The sequence below is a fragment of the Syngnathus scovelli genome, chromosome 13 (assembly GCF_024217435.2).
Source record: "Syngnathus scovelli strain Florida chromosome 13, RoL_Ssco_1.2, whole genome shotgun sequence".
Classification (NCBI taxonomy): Eukaryota; Metazoa; Chordata; class Actinopteri; order Syngnathiformes; family Syngnathidae; genus Syngnathus; species Syngnathus scovelli.
Window position 1 is genome coordinate 6996722 of NC_090859.1, and position 24745 is coordinate 7021466.

The 24745-nt window shown below is 39.7% G+C and overlaps 3 protein-coding genes across 4 annotated transcripts; 2 read left to right on the top strand and 1 right to left on the bottom strand.

Annotated features, from left to right (window-relative positions):
* Positions 1–11: 11 nt before the first annotated feature.
* Positions 12–2996, bottom strand: ccnb1 (cyclin B1). 2 transcript variants are annotated; one of them, XM_049738400.1, is made up of 9 exons: positions 2834–2996; positions 2514–2642; positions 2136–2225; positions 1887–2069; positions 1335–1493; positions 1019–1255; positions 803–935; positions 509–619; positions 12–434 (listed from the first exon to the last, which is right to left on the bottom strand). In XM_049738400.1, the coding sequence occupies exons 1-8, from the start codon at positions 2852–2854 to the stop codon at positions 528–530; spliced, it is 1044 nt and encodes a 347-aa protein (XP_049594357.1). In that variant the 5' UTR covers positions 2855–2996; the 3' UTR covers positions 12–434; positions 509–527. The 2 variants fall into 2 exon arrangements, with proteins under 2 accessions (XP_049594357.1, XP_049594356.1); XM_049738399.2 differs by having other exon boundaries at positions 795–935; positions 2834–2972.
* A 1541-nt stretch (positions 2997–4537) lies between these two features.
* Positions 4538–10904, top strand: LOC125979793 (AN1-type zinc finger protein 5). Its single transcript, XM_049738402.2, has 6 exons — positions 4538–4766; positions 6593–6770; positions 7201–7348; positions 7501–7604; positions 8050–8178; positions 9622–10904. Exons 2-6 carry the CDS (start codon positions 6614–6616, stop codon positions 9768–9770), a joined length of 687 nt encoding a protein of 228 aa, XP_049594359.1. The 5' UTR covers positions 4538–4766; positions 6593–6613; the 3' UTR covers positions 9771–10904.
* Positions 10905–12427: 1523 nt separating this feature from the next.
* On the top strand, positions 12428–24551 carry tmc2a (transmembrane channel-like 2a). Its single transcript, XM_049738394.2, has 19 exons — positions 12428–12754; positions 12836–13238; positions 13311–13466; positions 13708–13798; positions 13901–13982; positions 14148–14254; positions 14568–14666; positions 14767–14909; positions 17576–17723; positions 17814–18002; positions 18161–18340; positions 18440–18598; positions 21393–21521; positions 22069–22136; positions 22504–22743; positions 22834–22959; positions 23051–23129; positions 23392–23512; positions 23735–24551. The coding sequence occupies exons 1-19, from the start codon at positions 12673–12675 to the stop codon at positions 23938–23940; spliced, it is 2808 nt and encodes a 935-aa protein (XP_049594351.1). The 5' UTR covers positions 12428–12672; the 3' UTR covers positions 23941–24551.
* Positions 24552–24745: the final 194 nt, after the last annotated feature.

Genomic DNA, 24745 nt, shown 5'->3' on the forward strand with positions numbered 1-24745 from the left:
AAAAAAACCAATTTACTTTTGGTGAATACATTTAATTAACACATTTCAGAATGTAAACAAGTTGAAAAGCAGCATAAATGTGACCATTTTAAAGCATAATCTACAAAAATAGTCTTTCAGAGCAGACACACATTAGAATTGCCAATATCGAGTTTGATACTGTTCTTAAACCTGCATCCAATCAGTTTAATGTTACGGGGAAAAAAAATAACCTAGACACTTTCATACAGATTTAAAACTGATTAAAATCAGCGTAAAAGGGATAAAAAGCTTTAGAGGCCATTTGTTACAAGGTCACATCTGTACAAAATAACATTACAAGTTCGAGCTCACTGGGCAAGCTGCGTCGCAAGATCTTTCACTACAGAAGACTTGAGTTGCGAGATGGTTGCAATCCTCATCTGTTTTGAAGTAGAGTATTTGTCTTTGACAGCCTGCAAAGTCAGATAAAAGCATCCTCGTATTCTCATCTAAAAATTTTTTTGGGACATTTAAGGCAGTCTCTTACCATATGCTTAGTTTGTCCTTCATTCACCTTCACGACGTTTCTGGCAATGTGTGCAATGACTGGTATCAAACTGTCTGGTGTGTACTCCATGTAATGTTGCAATGTCGCATCCTGAAAACGGGGAGAAAAAAAAAAAAACAACCCTAACATGCAGTGTAACATTGACCACTGATTCCCAACCAGTGACATGGAAATAGGACATTAAATTCACAGGGTTGCGGGTAAAAAATGAATTTAAATGATATCCAATAGGCCCACAAAACCCTGATTTTAAAGCAGCACTCACCCATTCACCTGCATTCAAGAGCTTGAGTGTAAGAGCCAAAGCGGCACTTGCTACCATTGAAGGCGGGTAATGAACCATTTCATAGTCGATCATGGTCAGCTCGAGCAAGTACTTTGCGAGTGTGTGTTGCTCTCCAGTCACCTTAGTGAAGACGTGCGGAGAGTTAAATATTTTAGCCCATCAGATTTTCTTTATTTTTTATAAATATACATACTGCAACAAACCTCATGAATCTTTGAAGCCCTCCTGAGGAACTGCAGGGGTAGAGGGCGACCGAGTTGAAATTTCAGCACACGCAGGATTGTCATTTCCATCTCTCGGATTTGGGCAGTGGTGTAAGCCTGGTCTGTCACTAAGGCGAAGTCAACGATCTCTGGTGGATACATCTCTTCATACTTTGAAGCAAGGAACATGGCAGTCACTCCGACAAGCTGCAGCTGCTTCTTTGAGACTGGGTTGTCCTTTCAACGTGAAAACAAATTGTTAGCATCAGCCATTTTGTTTGAAGTTTTACAAAGGACTTCCTCTATGACCATTTACCTGAAGAAAGCGGTCAATTATTCCTACAGTCATATACATGGTCTCCTGCAGCAGGCGAAACTTCAGGCTCACTTGGACTAGCCAGTCAATAAGTATGGCCCGCATGTTTCCGGTCACTTCCTGGCCTTGAAGATAATTGGCTCTGACATTCTGCTCAGCCTGAAGAAGACACTTGACGTCTTTGCAAAAGGCAATGCATTGTATACCTCCATGTATAAAGTGCTACAGCTATAAATTAGTAGGGATCTAACTTCTAACTCTGATTGACTACTAGCATTTTGTAGCTCGACTATGCATTAAGATTTATTTAAATCATCTTTCAAGTTCAACATTTATTAAAACCTTTTAACCAATTGCCTTACCAGAAAGTCTATTTAAACAAGTTTCTCGGGAGTATGAAAGTGCAGTTTTAAACTGTTTTATTAAAACCTCTGGTCAAATTAGCTTTAAAAATTCAAAGAAATTGAACCATTGGTGAAATTTAACCAAGTCAAGGTTTTCCCAGATCCAATTAAGACTTTTAGCAACAGACAACTGCTGCACATTTCTCACCTCCAGCTGACGCATGTACTTGTAGATGTCTTTCACATATTCACTGCAGAGCATAGGGTTCTCACAGTCATCTGCATCAACATCCCTGATAGTATTGTGCAGAATGACATCAGAAAATGCCTGACACAAGTCAGCTGGCTCACAGCCTGAAGTCTCCATTGGAGTCGGAGACGCTGGCACCACCTAAAACAGTCATGAAGGTGGTTTAGCAGTTCAACAGGTACACAGATTACAATTATAAAATTTTACCTGTTCCACAGGAACATTGTCTGGTTTGGGCTCAGCCTTTTTCGTCACAACGGGAACCTTTGTGTTTTTAACAACCTGGGATTTGACGACCTAAGTGATGGATAAGGTAAGCAAATATTACACTAGATGCAATTAAAATGTGCTCAAAATACATTTCATATCGAAAGGAACAGGCAATCAACCAACACATACGACACTCAAACTTCTGTCTTTTAATTGCGGTATGATACATATATTTTTTATTGGGGGGGGGGGCATTTATAAAATGGCTGCTGGTTTTTAAATATGTGGGTCACAAAAGTCATCGTTAGAAAACGCTTTTGTTTGGCAGTTCCTCGATCAATAAAAGAAGTTTCTTGTTTTCTGAAAATACATTACCTTCTTCTGGGACTCTTTTTTAGCTGCAACATTACCAATGTCCCCAAGAGCGGCTCGCGTCTTGAGTGTGGGAGCGGCGACGGAGCATGTCTTAACAGCGAGTTCCGTCCTGGTGGAAGCCAAGCGGTTCTGAAAACAAAATTAAAGTTGATCGTGGCGACATTAAATTGGAACTGCGAAAGAATACAATGAATAAAATTGCTGATCAGGAGTAGAACATGCATAACATTTTGCACGGACGTGCTAAAGATCAACCTAAAATAAAGCTGGTACCAAGTCAATAGAAGACTTGCATTCTGAATAAGTTACATTTGACTTACTCTTGTAGCACGAAAGGCCATTATTAAAAGACTGTTGCTCCTAAAACGCAGTTTTGTGACCCGAAGACTGAAGCATGAACTGTAGTCTAACTTGGAGTCTTGGTTTAAATCCTTGCGCACTGCAAGCCTATTGGCTGTCTTAAACTGTCGGAGGACGTGATTGGTCTAACGCATCTGTACTCAATGTGTTCCGTGCCACCAGCAAAAACGTTATAATTTTTAATAAGAGTAATAAAAAACACCAAAATATAGAGCACAATTGACCATACCCTACCTGCCTGACATCAAATACAAATCTAAAAGATACCTCGTAAATAATAAATACTCGTTAAATTTCGATGGTCACGTGGATTTTTGAAATTCCACTTCCGTTTCCTGTTTTTTCCGCAACGGAATGCTATATGTTGGAAAACAAAATCTAAATCATTTTAGGCTATATCAAAACAGAGGATATCATCGTATATATGATTAACACTTTAATAAAAAAAACGAAATCCAGTTTTTACAACAAAAACAAGAGGAATAAAGCACAACACAAATAAAATACGGCTGGTGCGTTCGTTTTGGACTGGATATTTAGATGAAAAAAAAACTAAAAAGAGGAGGATCCGAGGTTTTGGTGCAACCTTTATGCCAGGAAAAGGGTCCAAAAAGACTTTTTCAGAAATCAATGTGAATTAATATAAAAATTATAATTTGTGAACGAAATCTTGACTGTGAGAAGAAAATACATACAGATTCGCTATCTGACCGCCCCCCTTTGTATTCGGAATTGCGCTCCCCTGTGGTGCCTGTGTAGAAGTTGTTTTTGTATGTTTTTCAGTGGCGGCGTCTTCTCGCGCAAAACGTCACCCCCACAAAATGTCTAATTATGTAATACAAAGTAAAACCAAAACATTATGGGGATCATTGCGTTGCAAAAGGGCTAGTAGATACGAAAAAGAAAAAGTAGATTCGAAAATATATCACGCTATGAGGAATTCATCAAATATAAATAATAATTCGGTATAATTACCGAACTAAGGACACATAAACAAATAGAAATATAAAAATAAATGAACTAATTTGAATATATTAAGCAATGTGATTAAGAAACAGGATCTTCTTCTTCTTCTTCTTCTTCTTCTTCTTCTTCTTCTTCTTCTTCTTCATTTCCCCTCAGGGGTCGCCACAGCGAACCATGTTTCCATCTCACCCTATCATTTGAATTCTCTTCAATCAGACTCTCACCCCAACTAACTTCATGTCCTCTTTCACTCCATCCATAAATCTCCTCTTTGGTCTGATTTACATATTAACAATATGAATGATGTCGTAGATAAGTCCAACAGATTTTTCAAAAATGTTGGGCCAAATCAAGCAGAAAAAAATTCCGATTCTGATACAGCAGCAATTTTAACCAATTGAAAGAAACGATCGATTAATCAATTATTCTTGATACCTTCCACATTAGATCAATATAATTTGGGAAGCATTGTTTATTTTCATGAATGGAAGTTATAAGAAACTTAGAAGAAAGTTCAGTCTATAAAAATGTATTGAACGCAGCAAATAATTTATTAAAATTACCCTCATGAGATTAAAGCGGTTCAAATCAGGTACACCAACAACAATATTTATGGAATATTTATTTATAGTACAACAATTGAACACAACCACTTCTTCCACTCAGTCAGGCGTTCACTATTTCCATGACGTCCACCGGAAGCGGAGTTCCTAAACGCAACATGTAACTAAACAGATGCCACCTTGGATCAGCAACCAGTTCATACTAGGACGCTTAGGGCGCTAGCCTGAGTGGAGGAGACAATTTTTGTGTCAGACGTCGAGAAGAAAAAAATATTTAAAAAAACGCAAAAAAGACGGCCCGTACTGTGCATCAACAACCAAGTCATTATTCAAAAGAAAAACCAACAATCATCTCACATAGGCGGTAAGTAAACTTAATGAGCGCAAGCTAGCCTTGCTTGTTGTTTGGTGTATTTTTTTTTTTTTTTACGTTGGTTTAACCGTTTACACTTAAATTATTGTGAAGTTAAAGTTAACTATAATACATCGTCCTCGTTGACACAGTGTTAGTATATATTCAGAGATTTTTGGAATAGTCTTGCTTAGTTCTTTTCGTATTTCAAGCTAGAAAGAGAGGAAGCGTTATTTTATTTATATTTCACGAGTGCATGCATATTCATTTTGTCAGATTTATTTGTAAGTTCTAAAGGTGAGACGCTAAAGCTTTTCTGTTCACTTCGGCACTAGCTAAAATCACGAGAAGCCGCTCCACGCAATACTGTTGGCTAACCCCCGTTAGCGTACTAGCTACCAGGGACAAAAAGTTGTGTCAGAATACGTGTAAGCTACATGTTCTGGGCCTTGCACGATAAGCTATGTCTATATTTGCATGTCTGTTGCGCTGTGTACATCTATAAGAGACTTCCTCTCGGAAAAAGTAACTGTTGGTGACAGGCATTAGCGTGCTAGCATGACTCAGTGGATTTGCTCAAGTGACACCATTGTGGCCTGATCGGCCGACTACCTGTGATTGCAAACGTGTTAAATTTTTACCTCTAACCAAGGTAAGCAGGTAGACAACCTACTTGTGTTCTTGATTAGTGTTAGCATGCTGAGTTGTCAACGTTTTCACATTACAAGTACATTTTGTGGGATGGTGGCCTTTGTCTCGATGTTTTGAGCATTTTGCTGTTGATGTGTTATTCTCACTTCTGTTTTTCTTGTGTACATTGTGTTTCTCCGCAGGGATATAATTTTTTTGGGCGCATTATGGTTTACTGACGATTTCCGTCCGTTCAGTGATGCTAACTGAATCACACAATAGTGTGGGGTGCTTGTGATTGCAGGTCACATGAGTAGAGCTGTAAATGCATGTTTATAATTGTACATGTGCATACAGACTTCATTCCCTAAAATAGTCGCTCCTTACTTAACTCGCATATGAACTAAATGGACATCGCAGCAAAAATAGATTCTTTTCCCCATTCCATTTCTTCACACTGATATTGACTGAGAAGCCTCGGTCCTCAGTCTGTGCTTTAATTCATCCCGAAGGTTGGTCAGGACTCTGTCGAGGACACTCAGGTTCATCCTAGCCAAACTCTCCCATTCATAAATGGACCTTGCTTTGTGCACTGCTGCGCAGTCATGTTTGAACTGAAACGGGTCATTCCTTAACTGCTCCCAGGAAGTGTGACACATGCAATTGTCCAAATTATCTTGCTATGCTGAAGCATTTAGAGTGTATCACTGGAAGTAAGGAGCCATTTTGGACAATTCCAGACTCCTAAACATTGTGGAGAGACTTTACAGAAGAGTTTAATCTGTTTCAGCTGCAAAGGGTGCACTGACGTCATAGTAAAACCCTATGGCTTAACTTTATGAAAGTCAAGGTAGGTGAGTGAAGACTTTTGGTATTCCACTCAAGAAAATTGCTGAATGATGACTTAAGTGAAAAAAATTTACACACCTCACAGGACTGTCGGTCAGACTAATCTGTTAGACATCTGATAATAGTTTTTTGTTTTACGTTTGAAGAAGGCACCAACTGCTCACATTTGGTTAACCTGATGCTGTATTTTACTAGAAAACCAATTCTTATTTCCAGTTTTGCAAACATTAATTAACAGTAATCGTGAAGCTTTGTCAGCGTAATTCCTTAGACCTGTCAATTTAATTTCCATTTTAAATACTATTTTAAATACTATAAACACATACAATGCTTCAAGATCCATTTTTGTTTGTCTTCAGGTTAGTTTACCAGACATCGCTATGGCCCAGGAGACCAATCAGAGCCCAGCTCCGATGCTCTGTGCTAACGGCTGTGGTTTCTATGGCAACCCTAGGACTAATGGCATGTGCTCTGTTTGCCACAAGGAGCACCTGTCACGACAGAACAATGGAGGAGTCAGTTCCCTGACTGCTGTGGGTAAGACCTACAGTGTCTTTTTTTAAGGTTCCCACCTGCAAGGATAAAAGCACTTGCGCTCATGGGCATGCTGTCCTCACCTGATATGAACATGTTTTCTTTACTGTCTGTGGCTTGAATTAAAGGTTATCTAAATATCAGGTAAATGCAAACCTCTAAATTGCGAATAGAAAAAGAATGAATAGATGAATGAATATACTTTTGCTCTATATGTTTACTAGGGCTGAGCATGAATTGACAGTGATTTGAATTGGGATTCATTTTAGCCAACGCACTGTACATTTTAAAATGTATGTTCAGGCGTATTCCACGGCAAAAATGAATACTTTAAATCTATTACGAGCAGTTCATTTGGATGCACATGGATGCAAGTTGAGAGCTACTACACGTGTTATTTTGTGATTGTTTTGTCATGCATCCTCTCCGGCAGGGAGCAGCGGTGGCCCCACGGTTGAGGCTTCAGCAATCCAGAGGTTAGAGGCCACCTTGAATAATGCTGCAGCAGCGGCCGTGGCTGCAGCAGAGGTTGCAGCTGAGGCGGCAGCTTCAGCCAAGGCTGCTGCAACTGAAACTCTCAGGTAAGATCTTCTGTTGGAAAAGTAAAGAGCATTTAAAATGTTTAAGTGGTAATTCCGTCACTTTTCATGTTGCCTTAGATAAATGTGAAACATGAAATATGGTTTGATGATGATCATCGTCTACCTAATCTCAACATGTTTCTATATTGCAGTGAGATGTCAACACCAGTTTCTATAACAAAAAAAATGGCTGAGATGAATTTCTCGTCAGAGGACAAAGGAGCGTCGGGAAGCAAAGCAGAACTTGCAGACTCTAGTGGGTGTCAAATTTTAATTGTTTTTCCCATGGTTTAAAAAAGAAAAAAAGAAAATAGTTTCCAAAACATAACTGCTTGTGAAAAATTGTGGGTAGTTTTAATTGGCAAAAAGACTGACAAGATTGAATAATGATCTTTCATTGATGCTTCTTCTTTCACATGAATTGGGTATTTTTTCGTCTTAGACAGTAGTACCTTCAGCGTTGACAAATCCTCTAAGCTAACTTTTGAGCTGTTTTGACTTGGTCAGAAACAGGCTGAATTATAATGATAAACAAAATAAGCTTGCTTTTCAAGAAAAGATGACCTGCTCAAAACGCATTTTTGTCTTGTCATACATTATTTTTCAATGGATTACATTCCTTTTAGAGACATCTTAAGCAGCGGGTCCCCTCTGATTTTTTTTTCTTTCTGAAGTCAAACGTTTTCATTGCTTGTTTGTAGTGGGGAGTCAGACGACAGTGACAACAGTTCATCCTTCCACTGCTGGCAGTGAAGACTCCCAAGACCCAGAGCCACCCAAACCCAAGAAGAACCGTTGTTTTATGTGCCGCAAAAAGGTTGGCCTTACAGGTGAGTTGATAGAAAAACCTGTTTTCCAATCCTACAGCAGGTAGAAGAAACTGTATTTTCTCATTTATCACATTTCTCATCTTTATTTTTTTTGACTGATTTTTTTTTTTTTCTTCAACATTTGGGTTGATCTTGATCCCAAATTGATCCAAAATTGTGAAAATGGCGCAGGCGGCAATTTTTTTTTTTTTTTTGTGGCTGAATTGAATCAGCTGACCTCCATATCTAGTACCGTATTTTCCGGTCTTTAAGTCGCAGTTTTTTGAATAGTTTGGGTGGGGGTGCGACTTATACTCAGGAGTGACTTATGCGTGAAATTATTAACGCATTATATCATTTCACATGTTATTTTCACACTAAACCGCAAGAAGGCGCTCTAGGCCTGTGGAATAATTGGAACTGCAACTGATGAGTCTGACATAAGCCACGTAGAAGAGGAAGTGCAGCATCTTCTACCTCCGGAGATAGCGGAGTTGTTTAAATATGACACAGAGGATGAAGATTTCATTGGATTTAGTGATTTGGAGTGACACGGATGAGTCTGACATAAGCCACGTAGAAGAGGAAGTGCAGCATCTTCTACCTCCGGAGATAGCGGAGTTGTTTAAATATGACACAGAGGATGAAGATTTCATTGGATTTAGTGATTTGGAGTGACACGGATGGTTCGATAAACTTGTAAGCATGTTATTAATGCTATAGTTATTGGAATAACTCTTAATATGTTACGTCAGGCACATTCTCAGTTTGTTGTTTGTGTCATGTAATGTTAGTACAATTATTCAGCCTGTTGTTGCCTCTATTCCATTTTTATTTTAAGTTGCCTTTCAAGATGACGTCCGTTCTTGGTGTTGGATTTTATCAAATAAATTTCCCCCCAAAATGCGACTTATACCCTGGTGCGACTTATATATATATATATATATATATATATATATATATATATATATATATATATATATATATATATATATATATATATATATATATATATATTTATCTTCTTTATTATGCATTTTATGGCTGATGCGACTTGTACTCCGGCACGATTTATAGTCCGGAAAATACGGTAGTGCCTGGCAGATTAGTCCAAATGTGATGTGACATGCCGTGATTTCTTTAAAATGAAAAAAGTACTGAAGTGGTGGGAAAATTACTTCAATGGGCTCAAATTATTTGTATCCCATCTACTGTGTCACCCATTTCCACTGGAATGCCCCATAGATATGTCCCTGTTCCCCCTCTATTTTCCTTCTATCATTTCTAAATCGTATTCCATCTCCGTTGTAAAATTGTTACATGGATTACACAGCGTTTTACTGGTCTTGCACCTTCCTCTCTCTGTCGTCTCGACAGGCCTCATCTGATCAGTATTATGTACAGTATATGTATTCTCAGCATGCTGTATTTCTTCAACAAGCTTAAGCTGTCGTGGGGTTTCAGGTTTTGAGTGCCGTTGTGGGAACCAGTTCTGTGGCTTTCACCGTTACTCAGACCAGCACAACTGTCCGTACGACTACAAAGCGGAAGCTGCGGCCAAGATTCGCAAAGAGAACCCTGTGGTTGTTGCCGACAAGATCCAGAGAATATGAGAACTTTTGGGATCGATCGGCTTTACAGAAAATGGACTTGAGCCCAGCCTTCTTTGATGGACCTCAACTGTCACCATCACTACCCATGGATTTCTTTCTGTTGGTTCATATTTCCAGCTGTTGTTCTGTGTGTGATTTTAGTTTTTTTTTAAGAAGTTGATTGAGAACAATTAAGAGGACTAACGGGGTCCATGTTGTGGTTTCCATCCGTTTGTGCATTTTCTACACTGCTGATCGTGCGCTGGCCCTGATGGCGGCAGGGGGGAGTGATTTTCTAAATACGTTGAAGGTTTCCCCGACAGCTGTTATGATCCTCAATAGTAGAGAAGATCACATGCTTGGGCTAGACTAGAGGATTATTGCTGTTGGCTAGTGATGCCATCCCAATCATGCTTGCTCTCTGCTGGCATGAGTAGCAAAGTGAATATTAGACTTATCTTTCTTCTCAAATTTGGCCCCTTGTTCAGAATCAAACCCATCAGAAATGGTCAGATAAAGGCATTTTGTGTTTTCAGGTTTTTGTCACTGTCAGTTCTGTGTCAACATCCATGTTGCTAACAAAATGTTACAAAACTAAAATGTTCTTTTGTGGAAAAAGATTTGAATGTTGACAGCTCAGCCCCATGCTCTTTAGGTCCTTTACTAATACGACAATTTTTTTCTCGTCCTCCCCCCTTACACACACTTTTTTTTCCCCTACCAGTATCTGTGTTGTCATATGACAAGTAGCCTAAACTTGAATCATTTGTTTTGCCTTTGACAGGGTTTGGTCCCACTACTGGTTTCCATTTTACTTCACTTTTGAATAGTTTCTGCCATTTTAATGTGAGTTTATGTTCACAATGTTGGGAATGTTACATGACTATGATGTTGATCAAAACAAATTTTTTTGTGAGGGAAAATGTGAACAGTTGTTGACTGAGAATATGGGATGAGTAGTGTTTGCGTTTCATAAATCATTTTTGTGGTGAGGAGGGTCTGGCTGCTTAATCCTTTTTTTTTTTTTATATCTGTTTTAGTTATGCAAGTTTGTACAAATGTCTTTATTTATATACTGCAGTGTGTGTTATCTTCCAATAATACAGAGTAAGTTGTATGATGTAAATAAAATGTGTCACAGAAATTTCAATGTCACTTTTGGGCCCTTTATTTTCAGTGTGCAACTAAAAGTGAGGAAGTTTTACCTGGTCAAACACTGTTTATTTTTTTAATTTCTTTTTGCTACTTTTTTTTTTTGCTCTCTGACAGTAATTGTTTAGTGCCAATATGGACCAATATTTGGAACTATTCGTAATTCCCTACCCTGACTAAGACCCCAGTAACAGCTGAAGAAAATCAGAACTTATTGTAAATACATTTTGAGTTGACTTGCTGTTTACCTGTGACATGCGTAAGTTAACCGATTCTCCACCAGGTGTAGGTGTTACAACATCCAGTTACGCTGATTAAGCAGATGCTCATTAAGTGTCTTTATTACACCAGGTCTGCATGAGAGAGGAAATTGGATCTCTTGCAGAGAACGTCCATGGCCGTGGGTCACGTTTCCACACCGAGCTCTATTACCTCACAATGAAACTGCATATTTGGATGCACTAAGTATCCAAGTCCAAGTGCCCTTTTTCATCAGTGTTTTACACATCGAGACATCGTAAATAACTGCACCATAATGTGTGAATGCAATTGTGTACACGTATAAATAAAAACAGAACTAGTTATTTGACCATTGTGCTATTTAACAGGCATAAAGCTACATATCGGCCCGTATTATTATCTCTCGAATTGAAAAATCTTTTTCTATCTTTAAAAAAAAAAAAATCTTGTTAACTACTGTTTAATATTTTATGTCAAAATTATTCCTGTAAAAAAAGGCTGCTCGTTTTGTTGTTTGAATAAGACACAGGACTACTTGGCCCACACCTTCAATGTAGGAAAAGGCATCCTCGAGTATAAATTTTAGATGTGAAAAATGATCTTGTATTGTTCACTGTGATGTTTCTCTGCCTGTTATACTCTGATTCAGGTTGACTAACTTCATACCCATTGAAGTTTGTCCATTAACCATCAGGCATAAAAGGTGAGGTATTTACTGTTTAGTTTCAAGTCTCTGCATTTAGAAATCTAAACCGTCATTAATTCTTAAAACTGTCTGGCTGTTGCTCGTGTGTTTTTGCGTGTGTGTCAGTGTAGTCTAGGATAAGTGAGAGTCTGTGCAGCACTTAAGATAATGGGCTGTTTTGGTCCTTTAGGCAAATGGGATATAATCATAAGATTTCAATGGTGTCTCACCAATGAATGGTGGTTTACTTTGACTCACACCTATGACTCACACCTTTGTAATAGTACATCTGGGTGGAAATAAAATAATCTGAAGGGGAAAAAAACAATTTTGCCATTTGCTACGTATGTCACATTGGATGAATATGGAAATACTTGTGTCTTAATCGCACACATCCAGGAACACCTGAGCAGATCACATGCTGCTGTCGTCATAGTGACGGCATTGTGAGATACCCGAGTTGCATATTGGCGCAGCGCCGAGCTGGCGGAGAATTAAACGGCTGCAGGGAGGAAGCCTCTGTAGAGGACACAGACAGCCGTTGGTTTTAATTCATCATGCTGAGAAAAAAGGATTTGTCAACAGATGAAGGTGAGATGGATGGATGGATGGATGAATGTGAACATTTCTGCTCTTAGAATGTCATCTGATGTTATAAACTGTGAAGAACTCCACTTTAACATTCCTTCAACTTGACACAATTTCATGCTGGGATTTTTTTCTCCCTTTCTAGTTAACTCTACCACGGGACTATTTTAAGAGTATTGTTTAAGAGAAAATTGTCACACACTTGTAAAAATATCTCAACAAACTTCATCTCACACATGAAGCTTTTAAAAGGCAATTATGTCAACTAAAGGTTGTCCGTGTTGTATTTATCACACAGTTGAGATTGATATGGAAGATGATGGCAGTGACAGTGATGATGGTAAGTTAGTAACATTTCATGGTCGTATAATGTACACAAGTCTAAAATCGATTGACTCTGTACATCTCATCGACTCAATAGACGGTGCCAGCCGGAGACGAGGCAACAGGAGACAAGCAGCTGGAAGACCGGCTGCAAAGGGAAGAGCCCGTGGCAAAAAAACAGCCGATGAGGAAGAGGAAAGTGAGGCTCCTAGGCCAAGAAGGGGGCCAAGTGCAAAGAAACCAACCAAAAAACGCAGAGATGAGGATGATGAGGATGATGAAAGTGAATACGAAGGCCCCAAGAAGAAGAAGCGAGGGGGAGCTGCCACTAAGAAAAAAGGAGGAAAAACCTTGGACAGTGATGAGGACAGTGACGAGCAGAAGGGGAAGAAGGGGAAAAAGAGAGGAGGAAGGAAAGGGGTAAAAGAGGAGGATGACAGTAAAAGCAAGAAGGGAGATGGCAAAGGAAAAGACAAAAAGAAGAAGAAGAAAGACGAAAGGTAGGATCTATCTATCGTAAGAATCCAAGAACAATCGTCACTTGCTGCCTCTTTGTGCCCACCTATCCCCAGTTCATCTGACTCCACTTCAAGCTCCGATGAGGATGAGGAATCCCTGTCCGAGGGAGAGATGGCCCTTTTGATGGAGGAGGTGGAAGAAAAGAAGAAGCTGATATCAACCATCAGGAACAAACCATGGAGGATGAAGAGGCGGCTCACACACCTAAAGTAATGTTCAATTGGAGGTCATGACAATACTTCAGTTTTTGGAATTGTTTCTCACTTTTAAAAATTTACATAAACATTTTTTTCCACACACCTTGATGAAATTTGACCTTTTTATTTCCAATGTTCCTGTTTTGTTGATTTGCCTTCACCCAATTGTTTTGTAATGGCATGCAATAGCTAGCAAGGCCCAAAGACAAACTTATTAGTACCCGACTTTTATATCCTCTGTGTGTTTTTGCAGGGAAGCTCAAGAGTTTGTGGATAAGTTTGAAGGAGCTCTCGGCAAAGGAAAAGGCAGGAAGTGGTATGCCTACAAAGTCATGATGACAAAGGTTTGGAAACAAAATAATTTCTGTAGGCCCTTGTTTGTACACATATATATATATATATATATATATATATATATATATATATATATTTTTTTTTTTTTAAAGAAATGGATTAAGTTCCAGAGGGATTTTGAAAACTTCAAAACAGCCTGTATTCCCTGGGAGAGGAAGATCAAAGAAGTGGAAAGTGAGTTGTGGTTAATCCTGATTGATTGATTGATTGATTGATTGATTGATCGATCGATCGATCGGTTGGTTGGTTGATTGAAACTTTATTGATCTCACTTTGCTTCTAAACAGCTTAACAGTGACTGCTTGTGTACAGATAGTAAACTCTTTTCATTTTCCTCAGGTCACTTTGGTTCATCTGTAGCTTCTTACTTCATCTTCCTTCGCTGGATGTACGGGATGAACCTTGTTATGTTTGGTTTCACTTTCGGCCTGGTGGTTATTCCTGAGGTGAAGTTGTAATAGCTATCGTTCATACTATACAAGCACAGTTTGAGTACCACGACAGTAGTGTATCGAAAAGTCATCTGTACAGAACGGCGACTGCGGCAACTGCGAGACAGGAAATAATCAAATTCCTCTAATATCTCCACATTTCATTTTCATGATTTTTATTTAATTTATGTACTGATCTACAAATATTGTATTTTCCTCATCTAGCACAGTGATAGAAGGAATAAGTGTGACACTAACCCTCAAGTGTAGATTTATATTTATTATCATTTATTTATATTTTTAGTATGTTTCCTCCTTCATAATGCAGGTTTTGATGGGCCTTCCATATGGGTCCATTCCCAGGAAGACTGTTCCTCGAGCAGAACAGGCAACTGCTCAAGACTACTCTGTCCTCATGGATTTCAATGTAAGTTTGAGATATGAAGATACTGTCGTTAATTTCCGAAAGCATCATCTCTAAAATCAAAGCAGACAGATCTGTAAGGAACTAATTTTTCCCCCCTTAGGGATACTGCAAGTATTCCGTCCTGTTTTATGGCTACTATAACAGCCAGAGGACCATCGGCTTGCTTAAGTTTAGGCTGCCTCTCGCCTACCTCATGGTCGGGATTGGAACATTTGGCTACAGTTTGATGGTTGTGATCCGCACGTGAGTCATGAGAAGTCGGATTTGAGATAAACCAGAGATGAGACCAATTGTTTTGCTATCACATAATTCACTGCAGGTGCCAAAATTAAAACATACTTATTAAATTAATTTGCTCAGATTTTGATAATCAAGTAATCATTGAGAGGCTTTTTTAACAAAACATTGTTCAAATCTTCTCCCCAATGTTATAATTCTCTGATTTATCTCATCCTTCTTGAAAGCAGACTAATTTATCATTTGTGTTTAATCAAAATAACACATCTTTTATTTTAGAAAACAATTAACCATCAAGCCTACCTGTGTGATATTGCTGTTGTTTAGTTGTTTTTATCCACTAAATAATACCAGCATAATAAACCCAATATCCATCCATCCATCCATCCATCCATCCATCCATCCATCCATCCATCCATCCATCCATCCATCCATCCATCCATCCATCCATCCATCCATCCATCCATCCATCCATCCATCCATCCATCCATCCATCCATCCATCCATCCATCCATCCATCCATCCATCCATCCATCCATCCATCCATCCATCCATCCATCCATCCATCCATCCTCTGCTTCCACTTATCTGGGGTCGGGTCGCAGGAGCAGCAGCTTTAGGAGGGACGCCCAGACTTCCCTCTCCCCAGCCACTTTGTCCAGCTCATCCCGGGGGATCCCAAGACGTTCCCAGGCCAGCCGAGAGACATAGTTTCTCCAGCGCGTTCTAGGTTGTCCCCGGGGTCTCCTGCCGGTGGGACATGCCCGGAACACCTCTCCAGAGAGGTGTCCAGGAGGCATCCTGATGATGCCCGAGCCACCTCATCTGGCTGCTCTCTACTCCGAGTCCCTCCCAGATGACCGAGCTTCTCACCCTATCTCTAAGTGATCCTAGACACCCTGCGGAGGAAACTCATTTCGGCTGCTTGTATCCGGGATCTTGTTCTTATGGTCACGACCCTTAGCTCGTGACCATAAGTGAGGGTAGGAGCGTAGCTCAACCGATAAATTGAGAGCTTTGCCTTTTGGCTCAGGTCTCTCTTCACCACGATGGACCAGTACCGAGTCCGCATCACAGCAGATGCTATACCGATCCACCTGTCGATCTCACGCTCCATCCTGCGCTCGCTCGTGAACAAGACCCCAAGATACTTGAACTCCTCCACTTGGGGCAGGATCTCATCCCCGATCTGGAGAAGACATTCCGCCCTTTTCTGACTGAGGACCATGGTCTCAGATTTGGATGTGCTGATGCTTCACACTTGGCTGCAAACTGCTCCAGTGAGAGCTGGAGATCATGGCTTGAGAAAGCCAACAGCACCACGTCGTCTCCAAAAACCTGAGATGTAATGCTGATGGCCCCAAACCAGACACCTTAAATGCCTCGGCCGCGCCTAGAAATTCTGTCCATAAAAGTTATGAACAGAATCACTGACAAAGGGCAGCCTTGGCTGAGTCCAACCCTCACTGGGAACGAATACGAATGACTGCCGAAAATGCAGACCAAACTTTGGCATCGATGATACAGGGTCCGAACCACCCATATCAGTTGGTTCGGCGCCCCGTACTCCCGAAGCACCCCTCACAGAACTCCCTGAGGGACACGCTCTAAAGCCTTCTCCAAGTCCACAAAACACAAATGGACTGGTTGAACGAACTCCCATGCACCCTCGAGGATCCTGCCGGGGGTATAGAGCTGGTCCACTGTTCCATGGCCAGGATAAAAAACACACTGTTCCTCCTGAATCCAAGATTCGACCTCCCGACGGACCCTCCTCTCCAGCACCCCTGAATAGACCTTACCAGGGAAGGTGAGGAGTGTGATTCCTCAAAAAGCCAATATAATATGACAAGACAAGACAATATATATAATATAATATAATATAATATAATATAATATAATATAATATAATATAATATAATATAATATAATAATAGAGCAAAACATCAATGAAGGGTGGCTCGCGGCTGATGACCCTACAGTTACCCCGTTGGCACCGTCAGAGGTGCGTCAGGCGGAAACCCCGTGCAGGTAGTTTTTACCTGTGCTTTCCAACTAGATAAACAAAAATAATTGGTTAATAAATAGTAATTAGGCGGCTCGGTGGCGCAGTGGGTAGCACGTCCGCCTCACAGTTAGGAGGGTGCGGGTTCGATTCCACCTCCGGCCCTCCCTGTGTGGAGTTTGCATGTTCTCCCCGGGCCCGCGTGGGTTTTCTCCGGGCACTCCGGTTTCCTCCCACATTCCAAAGACATGCTTGGTAGGCCGATTGGAGACTCCAAATTGTCCCTAGGTGTGAGTGTGAGTGCGAATGGTTGTTTGCCTCTGTGTGCCCTGCGATTGGCTGGCAACCGGTTCAGGGTGTCCCCCGCCTACTGCCTGATGACAGCTGGGATAGGCTCCAGCACGCCCGCGACCCCCGTGGGGACTAAGCGGTTCAGAAAATGAATGGATGGATAAATAGTAATTGGGGAAATTTTATTTTTTAACGCGATTAAAATTGTATCTGATTATTCAATTAATAATTTATATATAATTTATAATTTATATACGTATATAGATCAATGCATGAAATAATAGATTCTGAAAATATTTGATAATGAAAGCCCTATAATTCAAAGTACATTACAGAGACCGGTTTTGATAAGTCATTTATTAGTTTCTCCCGTCAGAATGGCAAAAAATGCAGACCTCGGTGGCGGTGATGGAGAAGATGGAGAGTTCACTTTTGCCTGGAAGATGTTCACCAGCTGGGATTATCTCATTGGAAACGCGGAGACTGCAGACAACAAGTATGCATCCATCACCACCAGCTTCAAGGTAACCACAGAAAGGTCATTTGACGAATGTAATAGGCAACATAAACAAACTACATGTGACTGCTTATCTGCTGATCCTGTGCAAGATCAGGAGTCCATTGTGGATGAGCAAGAAAACCAGAAGGATGAGAACATTCATCTGAGGAGGTTCCTCAGGGTCCTAGCTAACGTACTCATCACCTGCAGCCTCGGGGGAAGCGGATACCTCATCTACTTTGTGGTGAAGAGGTCTCAGGAGTTTGCCAACAGAAATGATCTCAGCTGGTATGAGAAAAATGAGGTAATGGTGAGAATAACTGTTCGACACACACACACACACACACGCGCATGCACACATACAAGCACAAACACACATACAGTAGCCTACTAGTACTACGACGCACCATCGACATCTAAAGCTAATCGTGACAACAACGAAATACTTTTTGTTTTCTCCAGTTGGAGATCATCATGTCTCTGTTGGGACTTCTGTGTCCTCCTCTTTTTGAGACTATTGCTGAGCTAGAGGACTACCATCCTCGCATCGCCCTCAAGTGGCAGCTAGGACGCATCTTTGCTCTTTTACTGGGAAACCTCTACACGTTCCTGTTTGCCCTCTTCGATGAGGTCAACACCAAGGTGTGTGTGCTCATCTTTACCCGGCATTCCTCAGCAGTCACATTTCTTCTCAAACAGCTCCAACGTTATTTCATCTCACTTATCCCATCTCACCATCAGCTTGAAGAAGAGCAGTCCATAAAGAATGCCACTATATTGGCTCTGAAGGAATATTACGCCAATTACACACGCCTGGTCAATGACACCGAAGCCACCCCACCCCCAATGAACCCCGCTGATGTGATCAGAGGACCATGCTGGGAGACCGCTGTTGGCATAGTAAGGATCCATACTTTTTTCATTAAAACTGCATGTACATTATAAAGATTATACACGATTAAATAACTCGACTGCATGTATTCGGGTCTGCTATCTGTAAGTGTGGAACTAAGAAACTTTTATACCGTTATGGGTTTAAAGAGAATCGATAAATTCTGATGGTACATTTTTCTTCTATTCACTTAACTAATTAAGGCATCAATTCAGTTTTTTTTCCAGAGATTGTACAGGCTGGTTTACCGTATTTTCCGGACTATAAGTCGCTTCGGAGTATAAGTCGCACCAGCCATAAAATGCCCCAAAAAGTGAAAAAAAACATATATAAGTCGCTCCGGAGTATAAGTCGCATTTTGGGGGCAATTTATTCGACAAAATCCCACACCAAAAACAGTCATGAACGAGCAACAACAGGCTAAACGATAGCAACAACAGGCTAAACGATAGGTATGCTAACGTGACAAACACAAACAAAGAGCTGAGAACGGGCCTGACGTAACATATAGAGTGATTAAGGACAACTATTACATGAATAACATGTTTATAAAACCATCAGTGTCACTCCAATTCATTAAATAGCAACAACAGGCTAAACGATAGGTATGCTAACGTGACAAACTCAAACAAAGAGCTGAGAACGGGCCTGACGTAACATATAGAGTGATTAAGGACAACTATTACATGAATAACATGTTTATAAAACCATCGGTGTCACTCCAATTCATTAAATAGCAACAACAGGCTAAACGATAGGTATGCTAACATGACAAACACAAACAAAGAGCTGAGAACGGGCCTGACGTAACATATAGAGTGATTAAGGACAACTATTACATGAATAACATGTTTATAAAACCATCAGTGTCACTCCAATTCATTAAATCCATCGATCGTTCTTTGTCAACAATGGGTGCGCACGGCTGAGGGCGCTTGCGCTTCAAAATATTCCACAGGCTCATATAACGATAGATAAACTATATTTTAAATAACTATAATACAAGCCAATAATATTATCAAACCATCCGTGCACTTTAATTCCATTAAATCCATCGATCAAATTCCTCGTCCTTTGTCAACATCGCCGCGCGTGCGCCCTGACGTCAGCCTCGTCTTTATTCCACAGATCTACTATATAACTATATTGTAGCGTTAACAAAGTACAAGGATAGACGTAGGTTTGGTAAACGGCTCTTTATTAAACAAAACAAACTTCCAAGCGTGTGGCGGCGTGGACTTCCAGACAGACCGGGCGTGCGTAATGGCCATGTCCGAGCCCCACGCACCGTTCGCGGACAGCCACTCGGCCGAGCGTCGGCCCCCGACTCAGTAGAGACCGGGCGTGCGTAAAAGCCATAATAGTTTTTCAAACCTTCTATGTCACTCCAAATCCTTAATTCCTTCAAACTCGTTGTCCTCCGTGTCACTTAGAAATGGTCACCGCTAATGATGGTAGTCCTTGTGTGGGCACGTTTGTATGTAAACAACCGGCGCGCCGCGCTACTGACGTCACTTGAAATAGTAATCCATTGGTACATCACGGTTCTCCAAACTTTCTTTCTGCTGCTCGATTACTGTTTTCAGCTGCATATTTTACAACTTGAAGTTTGTAACCTGCAAAATATGAGTTTCTTTTTGGTGCCATTTTTCTTAAGCCCACCCAGTTGATGAGTCACGGCCAACGGTAAAATTTAGAGCGCCCTCATCCAGTTTCGTCTGAAAATATAATTTTTTTTGGTTGTTTTATCAAAGTCAAAGTCTGCTTTATCGTCGATATATTTTTTTATATACTAAGACACACAAAGAGATTGAAATTACATTTCCACTATCCCTCGGTGAGATAGTACACATATGCATACAAGCATCACAAAAAAAAACCAAGAAGGCACTAACAATGAATAAATAAGAGTATTGAATAAATGATAAATAAACAAATAATAATAAATAATAATAATAAATATAAGAGGAGCAAAAATGGAGCAAGTGTACATACAGCAGACAGTGGACTTGGATATGGTGCTTTAAAGTGTTAATTGCTTTATTTGACGTTTTCTCTATTTTTTATGTTTTGAATATGTTCAAGATAAAGAAATAAAAGCATGTGAAGTGATCAACTATACTAAAAATAACATGGGAAGTGGTCAACTATACTTGTAAGTGATGTCTTAATGATCAAGTAAAAATTTGTGAAAAAAAACATATATAAGTCGCTCCTGAGTATAAGTCGCCCCCCCACCCAAACTATGAAAAAAACCGCGACTTATAGTCCGGAAATTACGGTAATTGGAAAGTTGCCTAGAAATCCTTCCACTGTCAATAAAACATTAAAATTAGCATCCGGTTAAAATAGAGAAGTATTTTGAGCACGTTTTTAAATATCTCAAAAACTAGTGGGCTATTAAAATGTGCCTGATATATTCTGAAAGCTTGCAATCTCAAGTTTTTTTTCAAAGATGTTTAATGTGAGCACTGTTGGTCACATGACATGAGACAGCATTCAGTTTATGCAAATGCAAAGACACAAAGCGCCTTTTCTGGTTGAGTGAATGCCATAACTGGATCTGAAAAAATCATTAGCATTACAATTATCTTAATATAAATTTAAGTTTAAAATAATACCTGTGTCACCATTCTTAGTTTAGCAGATATGAGGACTTGAATTGTGCCCTGCATATCAAATGACATGCCATAAAGAATTTTACGAAAGCATGACATAATGTGTAGAATTCTCATCAGAAGTAAACATTATGTATATGTTGTTAGTTTCTATTCTTCATTTAAAAAAATACTTATGTTGTAGGAATTTGTGAAGCTGACCGTGTCGGACATTCAAGTCACCTACCTCACCATCCTGATCGGTGATTTCGCCAGAGCTGTCATTGTGCGTTTCCTCAACTACTGCTGGTGCTGGGACCTGGAAGCCGGATTTGTAAGTCTCAATACTCGAATTTAGAAGTGGTCCACAACAACCTTGTTGGTTAAATACAATAGCTTTGAGGGCATACTTTGACTGAAACTGCATTACAATGCTAAGAATTTGACAATTTTCTCTATTTCGCTTCAGAAGTAAATAGTTTTACTATGCATTGTTGATTTTGTACATAAATTGACCAGTGGAAATGTAAAAAATATTATCAAATATTTGGCAATACTGTATGTAGGAGAGTTTGACTGACGCATGTGGTAGGCATTATATTATATATATTATATATATACACATGTAGTAGGCCTTATATTATATATATTATTATATTTTATATATATATATATATATATATATATATTATTGCATCTGGGCCTCAGAATATTTTCTGGGTTTTCTTTTGTAAAATGGTGACCTTGAAAATTTTTGAATAATAATGATAATAATTGCACTTTACCATTAAAAACACATTTTGATTTAAAGAGCTTCTACATAGTACTGGTTAACCATGACAGAACTCTTCGTACTTAATTATAGTCTTGTTTCATTCCAGCCGTCATATGGAGAGTTTGACATCAGTGGTAATGTCTTGGGACTTGTCTTCAATCAAGGAATGATCTGGTATGGACTTTTTCTGACCCTGCATATTCTGGAGTATAATATAATATGATATGCAATGACAATAATTATTTGTGAGTTGGTTGTGGTGAGTGTGAATGGCCTTAATATATGGCTCCATGATTACACCTCATTAACATCTACACAAATTAATTGGATTGGATTAAGTGAACTGTATACATTTGGCATACAGAAGTGACCCCAACGAACCAGTGAATCAGTCTTGGCAGTGACCTTGGTAAACTCCTGTCTTGGAGAGTTCATATACTGTTCACAACAGTGGCAGGGGCCGAATTTCACAAAGTGTTTTCATTTCCACGGTGGCCCTAGTTTGGATGCATTTAATTGACTTCATTTGGGAATGTTTTAGGATGGGGGCGTTTTATGCTCCCGGACTGGTTGGCATCAACGTACTCCGCCTGCTGACGTCCATGTACTATCAGTGTTGGGCCGTCATGGCTACCAATGTCCCTCATGAGCGAGTCTTCAAGGCTTCCAAATCCAACAACTTCTACATGGGTCTGCTGCTCCTCATCCTTTTCCTTAGTTTGTTGCCTGTGGTCTACACCATCATGACACTCCCACCCTCATTTGATTGTGGACCCTTCAGGTAACACTGCCAGAAAATAAAAACACATAAGCTTGGAATATGAGCTTGTGGATTTTTCATGTACTATATTGAGGCGTTTGATTTTTGAAGTGGGAAAGCAAAAATGTTTGATGTGATCATTGAGACGATCGACCTGGACCTGCCGGCCTTTATCGGGACGCTGTTTGGCTATGTAGCCAACCCAGGCCTCATCATACCAGCTGTTTTGCTCATGGTGTGAGTACAGAAGCCCTAAAAGCTTGAGAAAAAAATACCTTTGCTATACTGTCACTGCTGAGGAGTACCAAGAATTTATTTTTCTCTGCAGCCTTGCCATCTACTATTTGAACTCTGTTTCGGAAGCGTACAAAAACTCCAACTTAGATCTGAAGAAGAAGATGCAGATGGTGGGTGGAGAAAATTATAGGAAACACATTGAATCTTGTTATATCTAAATAAATATATTTTAAAAATGAAATGCTATTCAACAATATGACTAACACCAGCACCATTAAGAGAAGGCAACACAATAACAGGAAAAGAATAGCATGAAGGAGCAATTGAACACAAAAATCATAAGATTAGTTTGGTTCAAGTTCAACTTTATATCACACGGCCCTTTTGCTTTGATTCAACTATTTTCTGTTATGATCCACACCTCTCTCCGAGGCTCGCGATGAAGAAAAGAACCGGAGGAACAACACAGACAGCACCAACGAGGTTATGAAAGACTTGGAGGACCTGCTGCCAAACCGCTCTCTGGCGCCTCCTGCTCCGCCACCAGAGCCTGGTCAGTCAACATTTTAATGTCGGTAATTCATTTTCATCAGTAACAAACATGTGCTAACTACTAAATGTATTTTGTTACTGGCAATATTGTATCAGTTTACTGCTGTACCTGTAAAGTTAAACTGTAAATATCTCAATTAACTCAAAGGTTTTTCAAAAAGAAACGTGTACAATTAGTTTCCGCATTGTGGAAATGAAATGTCAATGGGTCATTGTTAAACAGAAAAAAAGACATCAGATCCAAAGCCAATGAAGACAAAACCCGGGGCAGCTGGGAAAGGCGTTCACCTTCAGAAAGATGTTGCACTTGCAACATCCAATCCTGACACTCGAAGGCCAGTAGTTCGACCGCCTGGACCAAGAGGACCCGGCCCAATATCCGGTCCTGGCCGAGGGCGGGGCCGTGGAAGAGGACCCCCTCCAAAATAATGACAACATGACCAGTTGATACCACATGACAGGTTGTGACATAGACTATATAATTTGACTAATGCATGGCAATTAGCCCCTTTTTACTTACTTACCTGTACAAACTATTATGAAACCAGTAAAATGCATCTCATTTATTTAAAATATGCACTGCTTACATTCAATAAAAAACACAGGAAGTGTTTTTTATACATGGCTTTGTTGGATTTATTTGCGAGAGCCTTTCAGTAAAATTAGCTCTGCTTGGTGTCATGTGTGTATGATTCCTTGATATAATTTTAATGAATTTGTAAAATGAAATGGTTTTCTATTGCGTAACGGTGTTGGTATTTGTATTGTATTTTATATTGCAATTTGTAACCCCTTACGGAGTATGTAGAAGAAAAACAGAGCAGAAATAGACAAATGTGAGGGGAGCATATAAGTATACATGGACATTATTGCTAATTTTGCATCAAAGAAGGCCAGAAGGCAGCACTTTTGAAATTATGTAATCTAATATCAACAAAAATATAAAATAAAACAACAAGAATCACCTCAGTTTTTCCCCCTATTTGTGAAATGTAAGATATTTTAAAATATTAAATTTGTCAGGATTTTTTTTTTTTTTTTAAGGTTTCTCACTTTTTGGCATTCCTACATTTTGATTAGGAGCATTCGTGCACGTCATAAAATCAAAGTGCAATAATTGCAGTGTTGTTTGGTTTATTAAAAACTATAGGCTGTAATTGTATGTTCGCCCCTTTAAATTCACTGACTACAGACAGAGGAGAAAAATGTTGTTGATCAGGTTTAGCCACATGAG